Below are 15,056 nucleotides of genomic sequence, written 5' to 3'. Positions count from 1 at the left end.
CATCAGTGCTAAGTCCTGGCCTTCCCAGAACCCAAGCGGATTGCAAGGGACTGCAGAGAGAAGGGCTTACAACAGAGTCCTCCATGAAAAGAATATAGCAATTCCAAGCTTTTCTTCTGCTTTTAGTAAATTCATGGTTCCAGAAAAAGCAGCTTTTAAGTTCTCCTCACACTGTAGAGAGATTGGGAGCAGCTCAAGTTGTGAGGGCTTAAGTAACAACTGACATGGGATGGCCAGGCTTGACGCAGGGATTGGGAAGAAAGATGACATTCATGAAGCCCTTCGGATCTGTGAATATCCATTTGATGGATAGTGAGAGGGGACACTGTCAGGAAAGAGAATTGAGGACAACTTTGCCTTATCTTGCTTGATTGGGGAACAAAGTAGATGGTGACACCACTGAATCCCAGAATGAAGATAAGCTGGCGTTTATGTTCTGTGTTAAAGAGCTGACATTCATTTAGCTGTTTCTCCAGCTTCACTGTGGAATTAAGAGAAAGAATCATGTGTTCTCAATTTCTGCACAAAGCTTTTTTTTTTTTTTTTTCTTTTTTTGGTAGTACTGAGGATTGACTCAGGGCCTTGAATTTGCTAGCTCTCTGTCACTTGAGACACATACCCTGCTTGTAGCCCTTTTGCTTTGGTTCGTTTTTTTTTTTTTTCAGATGAGTTCTCTCACTTTCTGTCCCAGCCAGTTTTGGACCTTGATCTTCCTACCTCTGCTTCTTGAGTAGCTGGGATTATAGACATACATTACCGTACCAGCCCTGGATAAAATTTACTGATTGATAGACTATAACAGAGTCAACGTGGGACAGTTTAACTATAAAGAAAGAATGCTGAGTGCTTTCTCTCATGCCTTAGGAGACACTCATTTGTAACTTGGACATAATTATGTATGTCTTTACTAATCTAGAGACATGCTGGTAAGATAAAGGACATTAATTTCTTGTTTTTATAGAAATTGTACAGTTTGCAGAGAATCTGTGTATTATCAATGTCAACTCTCCAGTATGACTTGGTTTGGTTTTTATCTATTGTTTGTCTGTTTATCTCTCTACAAAAAGAGTCTAGTTATGTAGTCCAGGCTCAGTTCCCCATGCGCTGAGATTACAAGCATAGAATGCCACACCTGGTTTGTCTAACACCATTCTAAAAAACTTTTTTTAAAAAGAATTTTCTTTTTAGGGCTGGGGATATAGCCTAGTGGCAAGAGTGCCTGCCTCGGATACACGAGGCCCTAGGTTCGATTCCCCAGCACCACATATACAGAAAACGGCCAGAAGCGGCGCTGTGGCTCAAGTGGCGGAGTGCTAGCCTTGAGCGGGAAGAAGCCAGGGACAGTGCTCAGGCCCTGAGTCCAAGGCCCAGGACTGGCCAAAAAAAAAAAAAAAAAGAATTTTCTTTTTAATGTTTGGCAGGACGTTTTCTGTCAAAAAGGTGAAATAATTTGTTCAAGACTTTCTTTTAGGATTAGAGTGATTAGTTGTAAAAAAGAATATATATGAATATATATACACACAAATAAATATATATACATACATATATATAGTGAGTATGTAACAGAGGTACACAAAGGAACAAAAAAGAATTCAGACATATCTGATGTATTTATTTTTTAAAAAAGAAAAAGTAAGAACAAAATAAAATGTGTTCTGTGCTCTCTTTTTGACCTGGAGAAGAGACACACTGATTTATGAGAGTCTTGAAATGGTGTAAAGAAAACAGGATTTGAAGTTAGGCCTTGGCGGCTCACATTTGTAATCCTAGGTACTCAGTTGCTGAGATCTGAGGATCATGGTTTGAAGCCAGTCTGGGTAGGAAAGTTTGTGAGACACTAATCTCCCTAAACTATAAGAAAAGCCAGAAGGGAAGCTGTGGCTCAAGTGGTAGAGTGCTAGCTTTGAGCATAAAAGCTCAAGGACTGTGCCTGGCCTGTAAATTCAAGCCTCAGGATTGGGGAGAAAAAAAAAAGAAAACAGGCCTTGAAATCAGGAGCGCTGGAGTTGAGTCTTGGTTCAACATTACTCATTGCTCGATCTACAGAAGGAAGTTAGCCTACAGGGGTTCCAATTTTTATTTTTGTGCCAGTACTGAGCTTAAACTCAAGATCTGGGTGCTGTCCACTAACTTTTGTGCTCAAGGTTGGTGCTCTAGCTTGTGAGCCGCAGTTCTTCGTGTGTGTGTGTGTGTGTGTGTGTGTATGTGCACGTGTGTTGGTAGTTAGAGATAAGAGTCTCAGGGTCTTTCTTGCCTACTGAGTAGCTAGGATTACAGGTGTAAGCCACCTGTGCCTAGCTGTGGGTTGCCATTTTCAGAATTATAAATGGGACATAATATGTGTGTATACCCTGTGGTTTTCTACTCAGCCCTACCTCCATTGGCACAGTTCCTGATGTAGAACTCCATGGGTTAGTCACTTTCAGAACACCTTGCCTGCAGATGAGATGAAAAATTTCTATCCCTACCCATTCATTCTTTTCCTGGACTTTTTTTTTTTTTTTCCTCAAACGAATGCACGTTGCTCTCTTCTAGGGTAGAAGGGAGTGGACTGTTATTTTTTTATATTTATACAGTTAGATTTTGGTCTCTAGAACAAAGTTGAGGAAGGAGAAGGTAAAGGATTGCTCTGAGAATTGAATGTGAAGTGTTTTTAGCACAGTGCCTGTACAGCGAGGGCTAATAGTTCCTCCATCTAATTTTTCTCTTACTTAAGTGAATGGTTTAGCTGTGGTCAAATGGCCAGGACGCTGGTGTCCTGGCGGAGATTTCCTGCATCTCTAACTTTTTAAATTTCTGCTTAGTCTCTCCTTCCTCCTTCCCTCCTTCCTCTTTTCTTTTTCTGTTGTGCTGGTACTAGGCTCGAACTCAGAGCCTGGGTGCTGTTGCATAGATACAACTTCGGTCTGGCTTTTTGATGGTTAATTGGAAATAACAATCTCACGGACTTTCCCACCCAGGCTGGTTTCCAACCTAGATCCTCAGATCTCAGCCTCCTGAGGATTGCTTACAGGAGCGGGTATTTGGGATAACTTTGCAGAGCAATAGTAAGTGCAAATAAGATAATGACAACATGGACATCAATGACACAATTCGAACTTGTTTTCCCTCCAAAATGAGCTGGGAAACCCAGGGCCACATTTTTTTCAAGCCTGCACATCTGGAGTTTACAGGTGTGTGCCCAGGCGACAGCAAGTGGGAGTCCTGGAGGGAAGGGGTGCCTGCCTGTTGGGCTCCATCTTCAGTGGGAGTCCTGGAGGGAAGGGGTGCCTGCCTGTTAGGCTCCATCTTCCAGTCTTTCTCCTTTCTCATTATGATTTTTTTCGGTGGGGGGGGCTCAATTTTGCAAAGTTGCTCGGTGTGTGTGGATGGGGGGGCATACCACTTGGTTCTCTGCCCCCCTCCCACCCCTACGCTCACCTTTTCCCGCCCGGCCCCTCTCATCCATCCCTGCAGGAGTCTGTCTGGCGGGCACTGCTGGGCTGCTGGACGCCACAGCCCGGCCCTGCTAAGCCCCAGGCTCCTTCCTTCCCTCCTAGCGCCATCCTCTCCTGCAGCTTCATCTTCCAGGCGTGGGTCCCCCCCAAGCTCCCTACTCGCTTCCCCCGACTCCCAGGCACCCTCCTCCCCCCCCTCCCCCACCCCGCATCCCGACCCCCGGGGATCTGCGCTCCGGCAGCGCGGCCGCAGCTCGGGTGGAGGCGCTGTGGCGCGGGCCGCCCCCTCGCGCCCCGGGCGCCGGCTGGGCTCGGCCTCCGCCTCCGCCTCCTCCCGGGCCTCCGCCTCCCCGTCCCGCGTCCCCGCCCTCCTCGGCTGTGCTGGCGCGGGGGGCGGCCGAGAGGAGTCTCCCGTGCCACCGCGGCGTCACACGCGGGCGGCGGGCGGCGGGCGCGGGGCCGCATCCGCATCGGCCACTGCGGGGCCGCGAACAAAGAGGTGGAGCCGAGGCGCGAGGTAGGGCACCCCGGGGGCGCGGGGGGTTCCGTACCCCGGAATCCTGGAGGCGGAGGAAGCGGGGGGGGGAGGGGGGTCCCGACCTCGCTACCCCCAGCCCTGGGCAGCCCGGGTCGCTCCCTCACTCTCGGGGAGCCCAGGGATCGGACCCCCCGGATCTGCGGGCAGGGAGCCCGCGGCCTCTGCTGCGTCCTCGGAGGAGGAAGCCGCCCCAGCTCGGTGCCGCGGTCTCCCGGGACGCAGCCCCACACCTGGGGCTCCGCGGAGCCGGGGTGTCCGGGGACTGCCGCCGGCCCGGCGCTCCGCGCGGGCGAGGGATCTGTTCCCGCCGCGCGCTCTGCAGGGCTGGAGTTGTGCAACTTAAAGGCTGCACGTTCATTTTTTTTTTCTTTTTTAAAATCAAGTCCTTGAAAACTTCCAGCCTTGGTGTGTGTGGGAATTTTTGTCCTCGGCTTGACCTAAAGGGAGGCAGAGATGAGACTGTGGGGTTTGAACCCCCCATTCTCGGGCCGGCTCGGCCCCCTGCCCCAGCTTCGGATTCAGGTTTGCTGCCCCCCGGCCGCGGACACCTGGCTTCGGGCGTGTCAGGCGCGCGCGCGCGGGGGTCCCCGGTACCTGTGCGCGGCCAAGGGGCGCGGGGCGCCGCCGGGAGCTCCCCGCCCCGACCTGCCAAGAACAGCTGTTCGCGCGCCCCCTCCGCCCGGCCGCCCCCAGCCCTTCCCGGCGACGGCGTTCCTGTGGCCGCCGGTGCTGGGCGGGGGGCGGCGGGGAGCGGCAGGCGGTGTGTGTGGGGGTGTGTGTGGGGGGGGCGATCGGCACCGACCCCGGCTTAGGTGCTTTTCCCAGCGGCCCGGCGGTCTGCGGACTCTATGACTTTTCCGAGGCATTCCGCCGTCGAATTCGTCGGCTGATAATTTCACTACATTTTCTGAATGGGTTTAGGACTGGCCGTTCCGAAATCCGTTTCACAGTTTGTCAATTGCTGCCATGCAGGGTGCTATTATGGGTTAGCTGTCCCCCCCCCCCCCCCCCCAGCAAAGCTTAGTTGTATTTTTTAGGCTGATCTGACCTTCACCTCTTTTTGGTTGGGTATGATTAAACAGGTGTGTGTGTGTGTGTGTGTGTGTGTGTGTGTGTGTGTGTGTATTTAATACTGGGTTCATTTTCCATATGGATCATTAATGCATGATTTTTTGTGTGTTTTTTTTTCAACGATGAAGTGAATTGTGAATGGAGACGATCCCAAGATTTTTTTACGATCCCAAAAATTTAAAAGTAATTCCAGGTAGAGGACACTTTTCACTTGCTTCTGTGCAGCTTCTCCTAGGAGTTGAGGACCTTTATTGAGGCAGCTAATACCACTCATAGAGCAGAAGGAATTTTGCTCATTATTGTTTCTCACAAATCCTGTTGTTATAGTAATGATGGATAATACTTGAGAGCTCTTTCTGAACAGTGAAGTCCTGGCTATTGAGGGACTCATTCTGAGTTGTCTAAAAGAGCATGGTTTGTTTTTAATTGTTGACTTTGGAGTTTAGGAACCACATTCCATAGCAAAGCGACACCACAGAAAAAGCACGTTTGTGTACTTTTTTCTTTCTCTTTTGGTTCTTGGCTCCTCTGTGAACTTTCCCCCCAGATAACAACACTGATATTCTCTCTTCTTTCTCCTTCTCTCCCCGCCCCAATTCCAGAGTGAAGTCTGAAATGGGTGTTACATGAATCGTTTTAAGTGCTGCATACAGCTATGACATCTGGGAAGCCTGTCTCTCAGTAAAGCAGATCAAGATGGACGAGTCTGTCTTGCTGGATCTTCTGGAGTGTCCTGTGTGTCTAGAACGCTTGGATGCATCCGCGAAGGTCTTGCCTTGCCAGCATACGTTTTGCAAACGATGTTTGCTGGGGATCCTAGGTTCCCGGAATGAACTTAGATGTCCCGAGTGCAGGACTCTTGTCGGCTCTGGGGTGGAGGAGCTTCCCAGTAATATCCTGCTGGTCAGACTTCTGGATGGCATCAAGCAGAGGCCTTGGAAACCTGGCCCGAGTGGGGGCAGTGGGACCAACTGCACAAACGCATTAAGGGCTCAGGGTAGCACGGTGGCTAACTGCAATGCAAAGGACCTGCAGAGCTCCCAAGGTGGGCAGCAGCCTCGGGTGCAAGCCTGGAGTCCTCCAGTGAGGGTAAGTAGCCTGCAGAGGCTGTGCGGTGATTATTGGTGGTGAGGACCACATTTTCTCTTTATTCCATAGCTTTATCTTTTCCTTATCAGCTCTGTGATTTTAAGAAGTCGTACCTACCAGATCCGACTGGAGATTATGCCTCAGGATTGAACATTGCTTTTTCCTCTTGGCATGAGTTTGGACACAAATCATTCTCTTATTTGTTTCCACCGTGTTTTCCAAATACTCTTTGTTTTAAGATACATTTGGAGAAGCAGGTAGCAATTATCTAATGAATTCCATACAGCAGTTTTTGTTCCCATTTAAAAATGAAACTTTGCTGTCGTCTAACCCTTTTGATGGACTTGGGAACATCATAATTGTGTTGTGTACGTCTGTGTTGTTGGTATGCATATGAGTAAATGATAAATAGAAAATCTAGCCTTAGCTTTTTTTTGTTTGAACTTTGGGTCTCCTACATGCTCTATTTGCTTGCTTAGCTTGGATTCTACCACTTGAGCCACACCTCTCACTTTGTTTTTGGCTGGTTATTTTGGATGGGAGTCTCCTGGGTCTTTTCTTCCCAGTTTGGCTTTAGCCTGTGATCCCTTGGTTCTCAGCCTCCTGAGTAGCTAAGATTATAGGCGTGAACCACCAGCACTTGGCTCAACCCTGCTCGGTTTTTATGTAGCTTAGAATCAGTCTACTGGTTTTATGAATGCATGGCACAGAATTTAGTGGTTGGAGGAATTCTTCACAAATCATGGCCACAGGTAGCTGAGTTTTGTTGCTATGGCAACCGCAGGTCACTTAAGACTACAAGAAAGCCTTCACTGAAGCATCTAGCTTTATGGGCAGGGAAATGAAATTTTCATTTCCATCACAATGATTTTTCTTGTTTGGAATAAAACAATTTTAGGTGAAGGTAAATATTTTTACTGTTCCAGCTTGAATTTCTAGAAGTACGGTATTCCAAATAAATATCAATTAGGCGGAGTCTCTGATAAAGGTGTGCTTTTGTTATCTTTTTGTAACAATTAAGGGTAGCCATGGATATTAGATAATGAAAACAATTCTATTTTTGTTGGAAGAAGCAATTTGCTAATTGGCCAAACTGGTAAAATGTAAAATCTATTGTTAGAATCATTAAACTGGATGAGGATTCCCACCCCCCCCCCCCAAATATTCAGTTAGAATTTAAAATGCTGGGCACTGGTGGCTCACACCTGTAATCCTAGCTACTCAGGAGGTTGAGGTCTGAGGATTGTGGTTCGAAGCCAGCCCTAGCTGGAAACTCTAAGCCTCTTACCTCCAATAAATGACTCAAAAAACCCAGAAATGGCACTATGCCTGAAGTGGTGGAGTGCTGGCCTTGAACAAAAAGAAGCTTAGGGACAGCGCTCCTGCCCAGAGTTCAAGCCCCAGGACTGGCAAAAACAACAACAAAAAACAAACAGGCCAAATCTTAAAACTGACTTCTTTCACTTAATCTAGAATTGTTTAACCTCTGTAACAGATCAGTAGTTCTTCTCACGCTCATCTTTTTACAAATGCGGTGATGTCAAGTATGGAAAGCATTTTAATCATTGGAAAACTGGATCCTGAGAAAACAGGTTCATCATTAGTGTCTTTTTTCTTGTGTGTGTGCTGGTTCTGGGGCTTGAATTTCGGGCCTCAGGCCCTTCCTTAGTTTTCCCACTGGAGCTATAGCTTTACCTCCAGCTGTGGTTAATTGCAGATAAAACTCTCACCAAGTTTTCTGCTCTGGCTGACTTAACCCTGATCCTCAGATCTCAGCCTGCTGAGTAGCTAGGATCACAGCTGTGAGCCCACCAGTGCCTGCTAATATTTCTCGTCATTTTTATTGAATTTTTTTTTTTAAGGTAGAGAGAATTTTGGGTTAGGGTGGTCTTCTTATTTGAAGATAGCCCTGTGAAATGGATCTTACAGCTTTTCTTAGGTTTCCTTTATTTTGTGGAGTTCATTGGTATCTTAGCTAGTATGTATGAAATCATGAATATTTCATCCTCAGAACAGGTGATCAGGTCGATAATTTCTGAGACACTCAACCTAGGTCTGCTTACTTTAATGAAGGGGTAGATTTGCATCTTTGGAGAGGTTTTCTCTCCAGTTAATTAGACGAGTGAAAGCATAGCTTCTGGCTATGAATAGGAGTGTGCTCCCCGCTGCCTTACCTGTTGTGAGGAATGTAATGAATGTTTGATCTTCCTAAGAAAAGGAATTTAAGGAGAGGCTCAGACATTCCACTGAATGTCCATTGAATCTGAAGTTTTCTTTCTAATGTAAAAAATTGACTTGTTTCATGCCGCTTTAAGTGATTGCTCTTTTATTTGAACTGCTGAGCTTCTCAAATGGAATTTTATTTGTCTTAGGTAGTATATTTGGAGATTTGGATCCTGTTAGTATTTTTTTGGATCATATGATCTTCCTAATTTGCTTCCTGTTTCTCAGTTGGCATGGGAATAATTACTTGCAGGAAGTTCCACTGAACAACTTGGGCTTATACCATAGATGAAATTCTTATGGTGGGGTTAGAGGTGGGGCTCAAGTGGTAGAGCACCTGCCAGCAAGCTCCAGGCCTTGAGTTCAACCCCCTGTATGGCCCAAACAAACCCGAAAAACCTAAACAAACAAGCAGACAGTTGAAGTGAATCGAAAAGGAGATGTCTGTTGGAAACAGACATTCAGTCTCTGCAAACAGAGGCTGAATTGAAATAGTCTGAAGTAAATAGTAAAATACTGATGTGAAGAACCAAGTTTTCTGATTCTCATTAGCATTTACTATTCCAGTACTTTGGTCAAATCCCTCAGACATAAACACTTTTGTGTGTGTGTGCTGGTACTGGGGCTTGAACGCAAGGCCTGGGTGCTATCCTTAGCATTTTCAATCTAGGCTAGCTTTCTGTCACTTGAGTCACAGCTCCATTTCTGGCTTTTTGGTGGTTAATTAGAGATAAAAGTGTAAGAGACTTCCCTGCTGAGCTAGGGATCAGAATCAGCCCCCTGAATAGTTAGGGCTTACAGGTGCTAGACACCAGCACCCAGCGAGATAAGTACTTTTCCAAAAGGTACTCCTTTTAGAAGGCGAGAAGTTTGCAACTTGCAGCCACATGGCAGTTGTACTGCATTCCTTTGGACACCTCCCTGAGGTGAATGACAGCAATAAATCGCCAACATGCATCCTCCTCCCTTAAGAGGTTCTGACCCAGCCCAGTGGTGCAGTAAGCCTGCTCACACGTGTCCTGCCAAGCTGAACGCGATAACATGTGGAATGTGGCTTCAGTTTACCACTTGTGTTTTGTGTTCCTGTAGCTTGTTGATCGTGTCGTTCCCTTTTAGAGTCAGCAGAGGTTGCTTGAATGTTATCAGCAGATTCGAGCATTCCCGAGGCATGGCACACCTTGTTCTCAGAATTTTCTTCCTGTTTCCTGCCTGATAGGAAGGAGAAAAGGGAAGAGTGAATGTGGGGTTGGAGTCACCAGTTGTTTATCTCATATAAAGAATTCCTGTTGGGTTGTGGCCAAAGTTAAGTAGTAGAATGAACCACTGAGAAAGGGACGTGTATGAGACACTGTTTCAATGGAGTTAGAAAAAAAAATTGTACCTATAGAAGTTTATAGCTATCTAATCTTCTGTACTTTAGACAATGAACATAGGGGTATGAGTGATTTGGAAAACATGATTAAGAAATCTCTATTGAGTTGTGACCTAATAGAATAACTAAGTCTCTGCTTTCTACATGTAGTTCCATTGGTTTAAGATCTGTTCATCTCTGTGCTGTTTCAGTCCATGTAGCCGTCATCATACTTCATGATTTCATATTGCTGCCATCTTCAAGTCAATCTATTCAGTAAAACTTGACCATGTGAAGTCCTTTGCAGTTCATCTCTTCTTTCCTTCCTTTAACAAGTATTTATTAAGTGCTTACCTGGTGCCAGATTGTCCAGTACTTGCTGGGTAGATCGGTGTGGCCAACCAGCTTGAGATTCTGCTCTTACACTGGTGATCATGTGGTCAGTCTCAGGGCAGAGGTTAATAAAGTAATAGCAAGGCAGGTTTGTAATTAAGTGTGCTGAGTTAGATGACAGGAGAGCCAGGGGAGGGGCTTAGGAGAAGAGCCTCTGTCTGGTGTAGGAGTAAAGAGTATGTGTGGGCTTCTATACCCTGAGATCTTAATGATCAAATGGTAGTCAGTAGGTGATTTGGAGTGGACAGGGGAAAAGGCAGAAGGGAAGAGCTCTCCAAAACCCTTGATGTGCAGCAGAAGAGAGAAGTGGCTCCTAGGAAGAACTGGCAGGTGGCTAAGTGCGAAGTAAGCAAGCCACAGGGAGAGTGATGTAAGAGAAGGCCTCAAGTGTGATCATGTAGAGGAATCAAAACCCACAACGGCCACAGGAGTGAGATGAGGCTGATGATCAGCTAGAACAGTACAGGGTTGGAGTTTATAGAGTCAAGGACTGAGACAGAGGAAGGGTAGGGAAGTCTCGATGTGAGGCATATAGATGAAATGGCTTTCCATTGCAAATGCCCAATGAGTTCATAGACATGGTTGTGTTGCCTTCCTCTCCCTTTGTCTATTACTTACTTTTATAGGCTGGAAATTGTGTCATCCAGAATGTCTTTTGTTGAAGCATGTGGCTTCATTTGGAGATAGGGCCTTAAAGAGGTGGTAAAGTACTTGAAATGAGGCTGCAGGCACAGACAATAATTTAGGAGGACTCGTGTCCTTAAAAGAAGAGATGAAGGCACAGACACACACAGTGACATGCAGAGAAGACAGCCACCTACGATCCAAGGACAGAGGCACCACAAGAAAGCAGCTCAGCCAACACCTTCACCTTGGACTTTCAGAATGGAGAGAAAATAAACTTCCATGATTGAAGCCATCAGGTCTTTGGTCCTTTGTCGTGTCAGTGACAAGGTCAGCTCCATGAATGTGTAAGGTCCACCCCAGGGATAGTTCCATGTAGATGACCCCCCACCTGTGTAAGTCTGCACCCAGTACCTGCATTACCTAGCTATCTGGCACACCTGGAGGCAGCTTCCTGCCACCCTCCTTCTCTGAGGTCATATCCAATCCACCTGGCAATACCTCCCACCTTTCCCTATTTAATCAACTCAACACTGTCCCCACTCTCTTTTTCCTTTTCTCTCTTACTCTCTCTTGCTCCCTTTCTCTTTTTCCTTTTCTCTCTTTTTCTCTTCTTCCTTCTCCTCTGTCTCCCCGCTCCTCCATCCTGTGCAACTGGCAGTTTGCTGCCCCCCCCCGCCCCCAATAAACTTTCTTCCTGAACTATGTGGCAGGTTTCCTTTCCAGCGAACCTTACAGAGTGATGTCTTGGTTTACTGCCAGTCCCATCAGGCCTGGTGTCCTCCAGAGATCTATAGTGGACCAGTCCATCGCTGTCTTTCCTTGTGCATAGAGGACCCTGGAGAAGCTGTTCAGGCCTACCTAGCCCTTCACCTGTCCACATTGCCTGGAAGAATTTCATGAAACAGATGGGAATGTTATAAGACATTTGGTGCCTGTTACAGTATCCCAACGACACACCAAGTTCTGGAGGAGAGGGACATTTTGGAGGTGTGGAGCCCTAACAATTTGGGCTCACCTGTTAGGAGTCTTTAGAAGTACTTACTTTGAGAGATTTCTTTTCTTTTCTCTCTTTCTTTTTCTTTTCTTTTCTTTTTTTTCCTGTCTACTGCATTGCTCAGAGGAAGGGCAGCGGGAAGGGAATGGAAGGAAGGGTCCAGGACAGAGCCAGACGACTGAGTTGCTCCTGGCAGAGTGCAGAAAGCTGTGCTAGCTAAGAGTTGGACCTTTGTCTGTTTTGACATCCTTTGAGTGAACAGTAGCCAGGGCGATCTCTTAGACTCTGTTCTGTGCTAGCATCTATATGGTGCTAGGATGAAGGTGGCATTGCATGTGTTTTTGCTAAAGAACAATGTTTACACTCTGGGAGGTAAAATGCATGGGACCCAGCAAATATGGCACTGTCTTGTGAAGCATCAGCATTGGGATATGACAGTGTGTGTGTAATAACCTTTGTGTTCGGTGGTCTCTGGGTTAAGTGGGTCAAGGGTGACTATGGTGGACATGTGCCCTTCACATGTGGAAAGGTCAAATACTGCCAACAGAGTTGACGTCTCTGCGTCGGTGGGGATAAGGATTGTGTTAACTCAGAGTGGACCTAAGTAAGACGTTTCATGAGCTGGGTTGGATGAGAGAGATGATTTGATGTTTTAGAATGGCAGAATTCAAGTCGAAAAGGTGGCTTTTGTGGCCAGTTTTTTTTTTTTTGGCCAGTCCTGGGCTTTGGACTCAGGGCCTGAGCACTGTCCCTGGCTTGTTTTTGCTCAAGGCTAGCATTCTGCCACTTGAGCCACAGCGCCACTTCTGGCCATTTTCTGTATATGTGGTCTGGGGAATTGAACCTAGGACCTCCTGTATATGAGGCGAGCACTCTTGCCACTAGGCCATATCCCCAGCCCTTGTGGCCAGTTTTTTGATGTGGAGACTCTTGACTATGAATTCTATACATCATTTCATCTTTGACCCCTGTCATACACCATATCTGCTTCATCTCTCACCGTTAGGTTTTCCTAAGTCAGGTTCAAAGGGCAAGGGTCAGGGGTCTTTTAATTTTTTTTCCTATGTGTGTGTTTCTGGGGATCAAACCCAGGCCCCTCACATTTGCAAGGCAAGTGGTCTAACTACCACTGAGCTATACTTCTAGCACTAGGGTCTGCGATTTTGAATGAGGTAGAGTCAGGAATGGGGGAAAGGAGTCTAAATGCAAACTGATTGGTAATTTAAAAATACATGCTATGGTTAGGGAACTATGATTATGTCCTGTAGTGGTGATCATGTAAAATATGTAACCATGAGGAAAAATATTACTTAAAAAACATAAAAAGAATATAAATTTCAAGCTGAGTGAGAAAAACCTTTTGATTATTTTAAAAAAAGCAACTATGTAGAATAGATGTTATGTCTTTTGTGTAGCATTATATGTTACTAAGTGTTGTATATCTTATATCTTGTGATATGGATTTATATATGTGTGACACGCACAGTAACATCAATGTTAAAGCAGTGTGTGACAACTAGTAACTGGACATACAATGAGCAGAAGTGGAGCAATAGGCAGTGGGCAAGCCAGCTTGAATGTCCCCGCCCATGATCACAGTGACTGGATTAGGACTCAGGCCTGGCTTAAATGAAATCTTGAAACATTTTAAAGGACACAATCTTCCAAAATAATTTAAATTAAAAAAAAAGAACAGTGCTTTCTTATGTATTTAGGACAGTATGAAAGCTTATTTTGAGAGAGCAATGGTATATATGCCTGCCAAGTGTGGTGAGGTTTGCCTATAGTATGCCCCAAAAGTTTTTAGCATGAAGCATCTGTATGTATCTTCAACACTACCCTCCTCCCCTTTCTAAAATTTTCAGAGACTTCTGATAGTGGCAACCATAATCCTCAGACCTCAACCTCCTGAGTAGCTAGGATTATGAGTCACCAGTTGTTTTTTCACTCCCTGCCCCCCCAGCTAAACACAATTGAGGAGCTGAAATTTATGAAACGATACTTCTTTTTTCCCTTTTGGTTGATCTAATTATTTTCATTCATGCTTTCACTGTTCTGATATCAGCACTCGTTTCTTTTCTGCTCAGTTCAGAATATGAGAAGGTATTTAAAAAAAAGTGTTAACAGTGCTGTACGAAGTCTGTGATGTTGTTGGGACTGAAGAACTAGTTGAAAGGCCCTGTTAATGTGACAGTTTAAAATGTTTACATATCACCTCTTGCAAGAAGATCCAAATCTGACACCAAGTGTTGTATGAGGTGTGCGTTAGCCTTGTTAGTGCTGTGACAAGAATGTCCCACATTAACAATATAAGGGAGGAAGGATTTATTTCAGCTCATACTTTCAGAGGTTCCAGTCCATCATGGGTAGGGCTGCTCACCTCCTGGAGGCCAGGAAGCAGTGAGGAAGTGGACGAAGGTGGAAGAGAATGAGTGCATGCCAGTAATTGGGCTTTGTCCATTTTCTCTTCGTATTCCACTCAGGCTCCCGCCTATGGGATGGTGCCACCCACATTGGAGAGGAGTCTTTCCCTGTTTAATTCTCTCTGGAAACAAACCTCATAGACACACCAAGAGAACAATTGAATACCTAATCTCCTAGGTATTTCTTAATCCAGTCAGGACTAATCTTTAAGTGTGAACACGTATTTAGTTGAGCCTCTCCAATGTGGTGACAAGAGTGGGCTGACCTGGCTTTTAGCCCTAGCTTTGTGATTTTTTTTAGGCCAGATTTTTTCCTTCTTCTGTGTATTGTTTTCTCTTTTATAAAATGAGGTTTGCCTGATACACCAAGTTCATTTTTGCAGCTTTAAAATTGTAGATACCACTACCTGAGTAAAGGCTGTGACATAAACCTTTAATTCTTTTTTTTTTTGGCCAGTCCTGGGCTTGGCCTCAGGGCCTGAGCACTGTACCTGGTCTCTTCCCGCTCAAGGCTAGCACTCTGCCACCTGAGCCACAGCGCCCCTTCTGGCCGTTTTCCATATATGTGGTGCTGGGGAATCGAACTGAGAGCCTTATCTGTAGGAGGCAAGCACTCTTGCCACTAGGCTATATTCCCAGCCGACGTAAACCTTTAAAACAAACCGAGGTTATGATGTCTTGGTTTGAACAATCTGAGATTGGTATCTGTGTGTGTGTGTGTGTGTGTGTCTTGGGTTTTGAACTCAGAGCCTGGTTGTGGTCCCTGAACTTTTTTGCTCAAGGCTGCTACTTCCATTTCTGGCATTTTGGGATGGTTAGTTGGAGATAAGAGCCTTGTGGACTTTCCTGCCCAGGCTGACTTTGAACCTTGATTCTCAGATCTCAGCCTTTTGAGTGGCTTGGATTACAG

General features: G+C 45.9%; 1 protein-coding gene and 1 long non-coding RNA gene across 3 annotated transcripts in view; one reads left to right on the top strand and one right to left on the bottom strand.

Annotated features, from left to right (window-relative positions):
• The first annotated feature begins 3,806 nt into the window (after nt 1-3,806).
• Nucleotides 3,807-15,056, top strand: part of Sh3rf1 (SH3 domain containing ring finger 1) — a 136,511-nt gene continuing 125,261 nt past the window's right edge. Inside the window, exons 1-2 of one of the 2 annotated variants that reach the window (XM_048330735.1) lie at nt 3,807-3,954; nt 5,649-6,135. In XM_048330735.1, coding sequence (XP_048186692.1) covers nt 5,743-6,135 — 393 coding nt within the window. In that variant the 5' untranslated portion in view covers nt 3,807-3,954; nt 5,649-5,742. The remainder of the gene's footprint in view (nt 3,955-5,648; nt 6,136-15,056) is intronic. The other variant, XM_048330736.1, reaches the window with a different exon arrangement.
• On the bottom strand, nt 14,058-14,961 carry LOC125339540. The gene is made up of 2 exons (XR_007208555.1): nt 14,797-14,961; nt 14,058-14,577 (listed from the first exon to the last, which is right to left on the bottom strand). It is a non-coding gene; the product is annotated as an uncharacterized LOC125339540 (long non-coding RNA).

Source organism: Perognathus longimembris, chromosome 21 (genome assembly GCF_023159225.1).
Source record: "Perognathus longimembris pacificus isolate PPM17 chromosome 21, ASM2315922v1, whole genome shotgun sequence".
In the NCBI taxonomy this organism is placed as follows: domain Eukaryota; kingdom Metazoa; phylum Chordata; class Mammalia; order Rodentia; family Heteromyidae; genus Perognathus; species Perognathus longimembris.
Note: the sequence above shows the minus strand (reverse complement) of the source record. Positions and strands in the feature narration are given on the sequence as shown.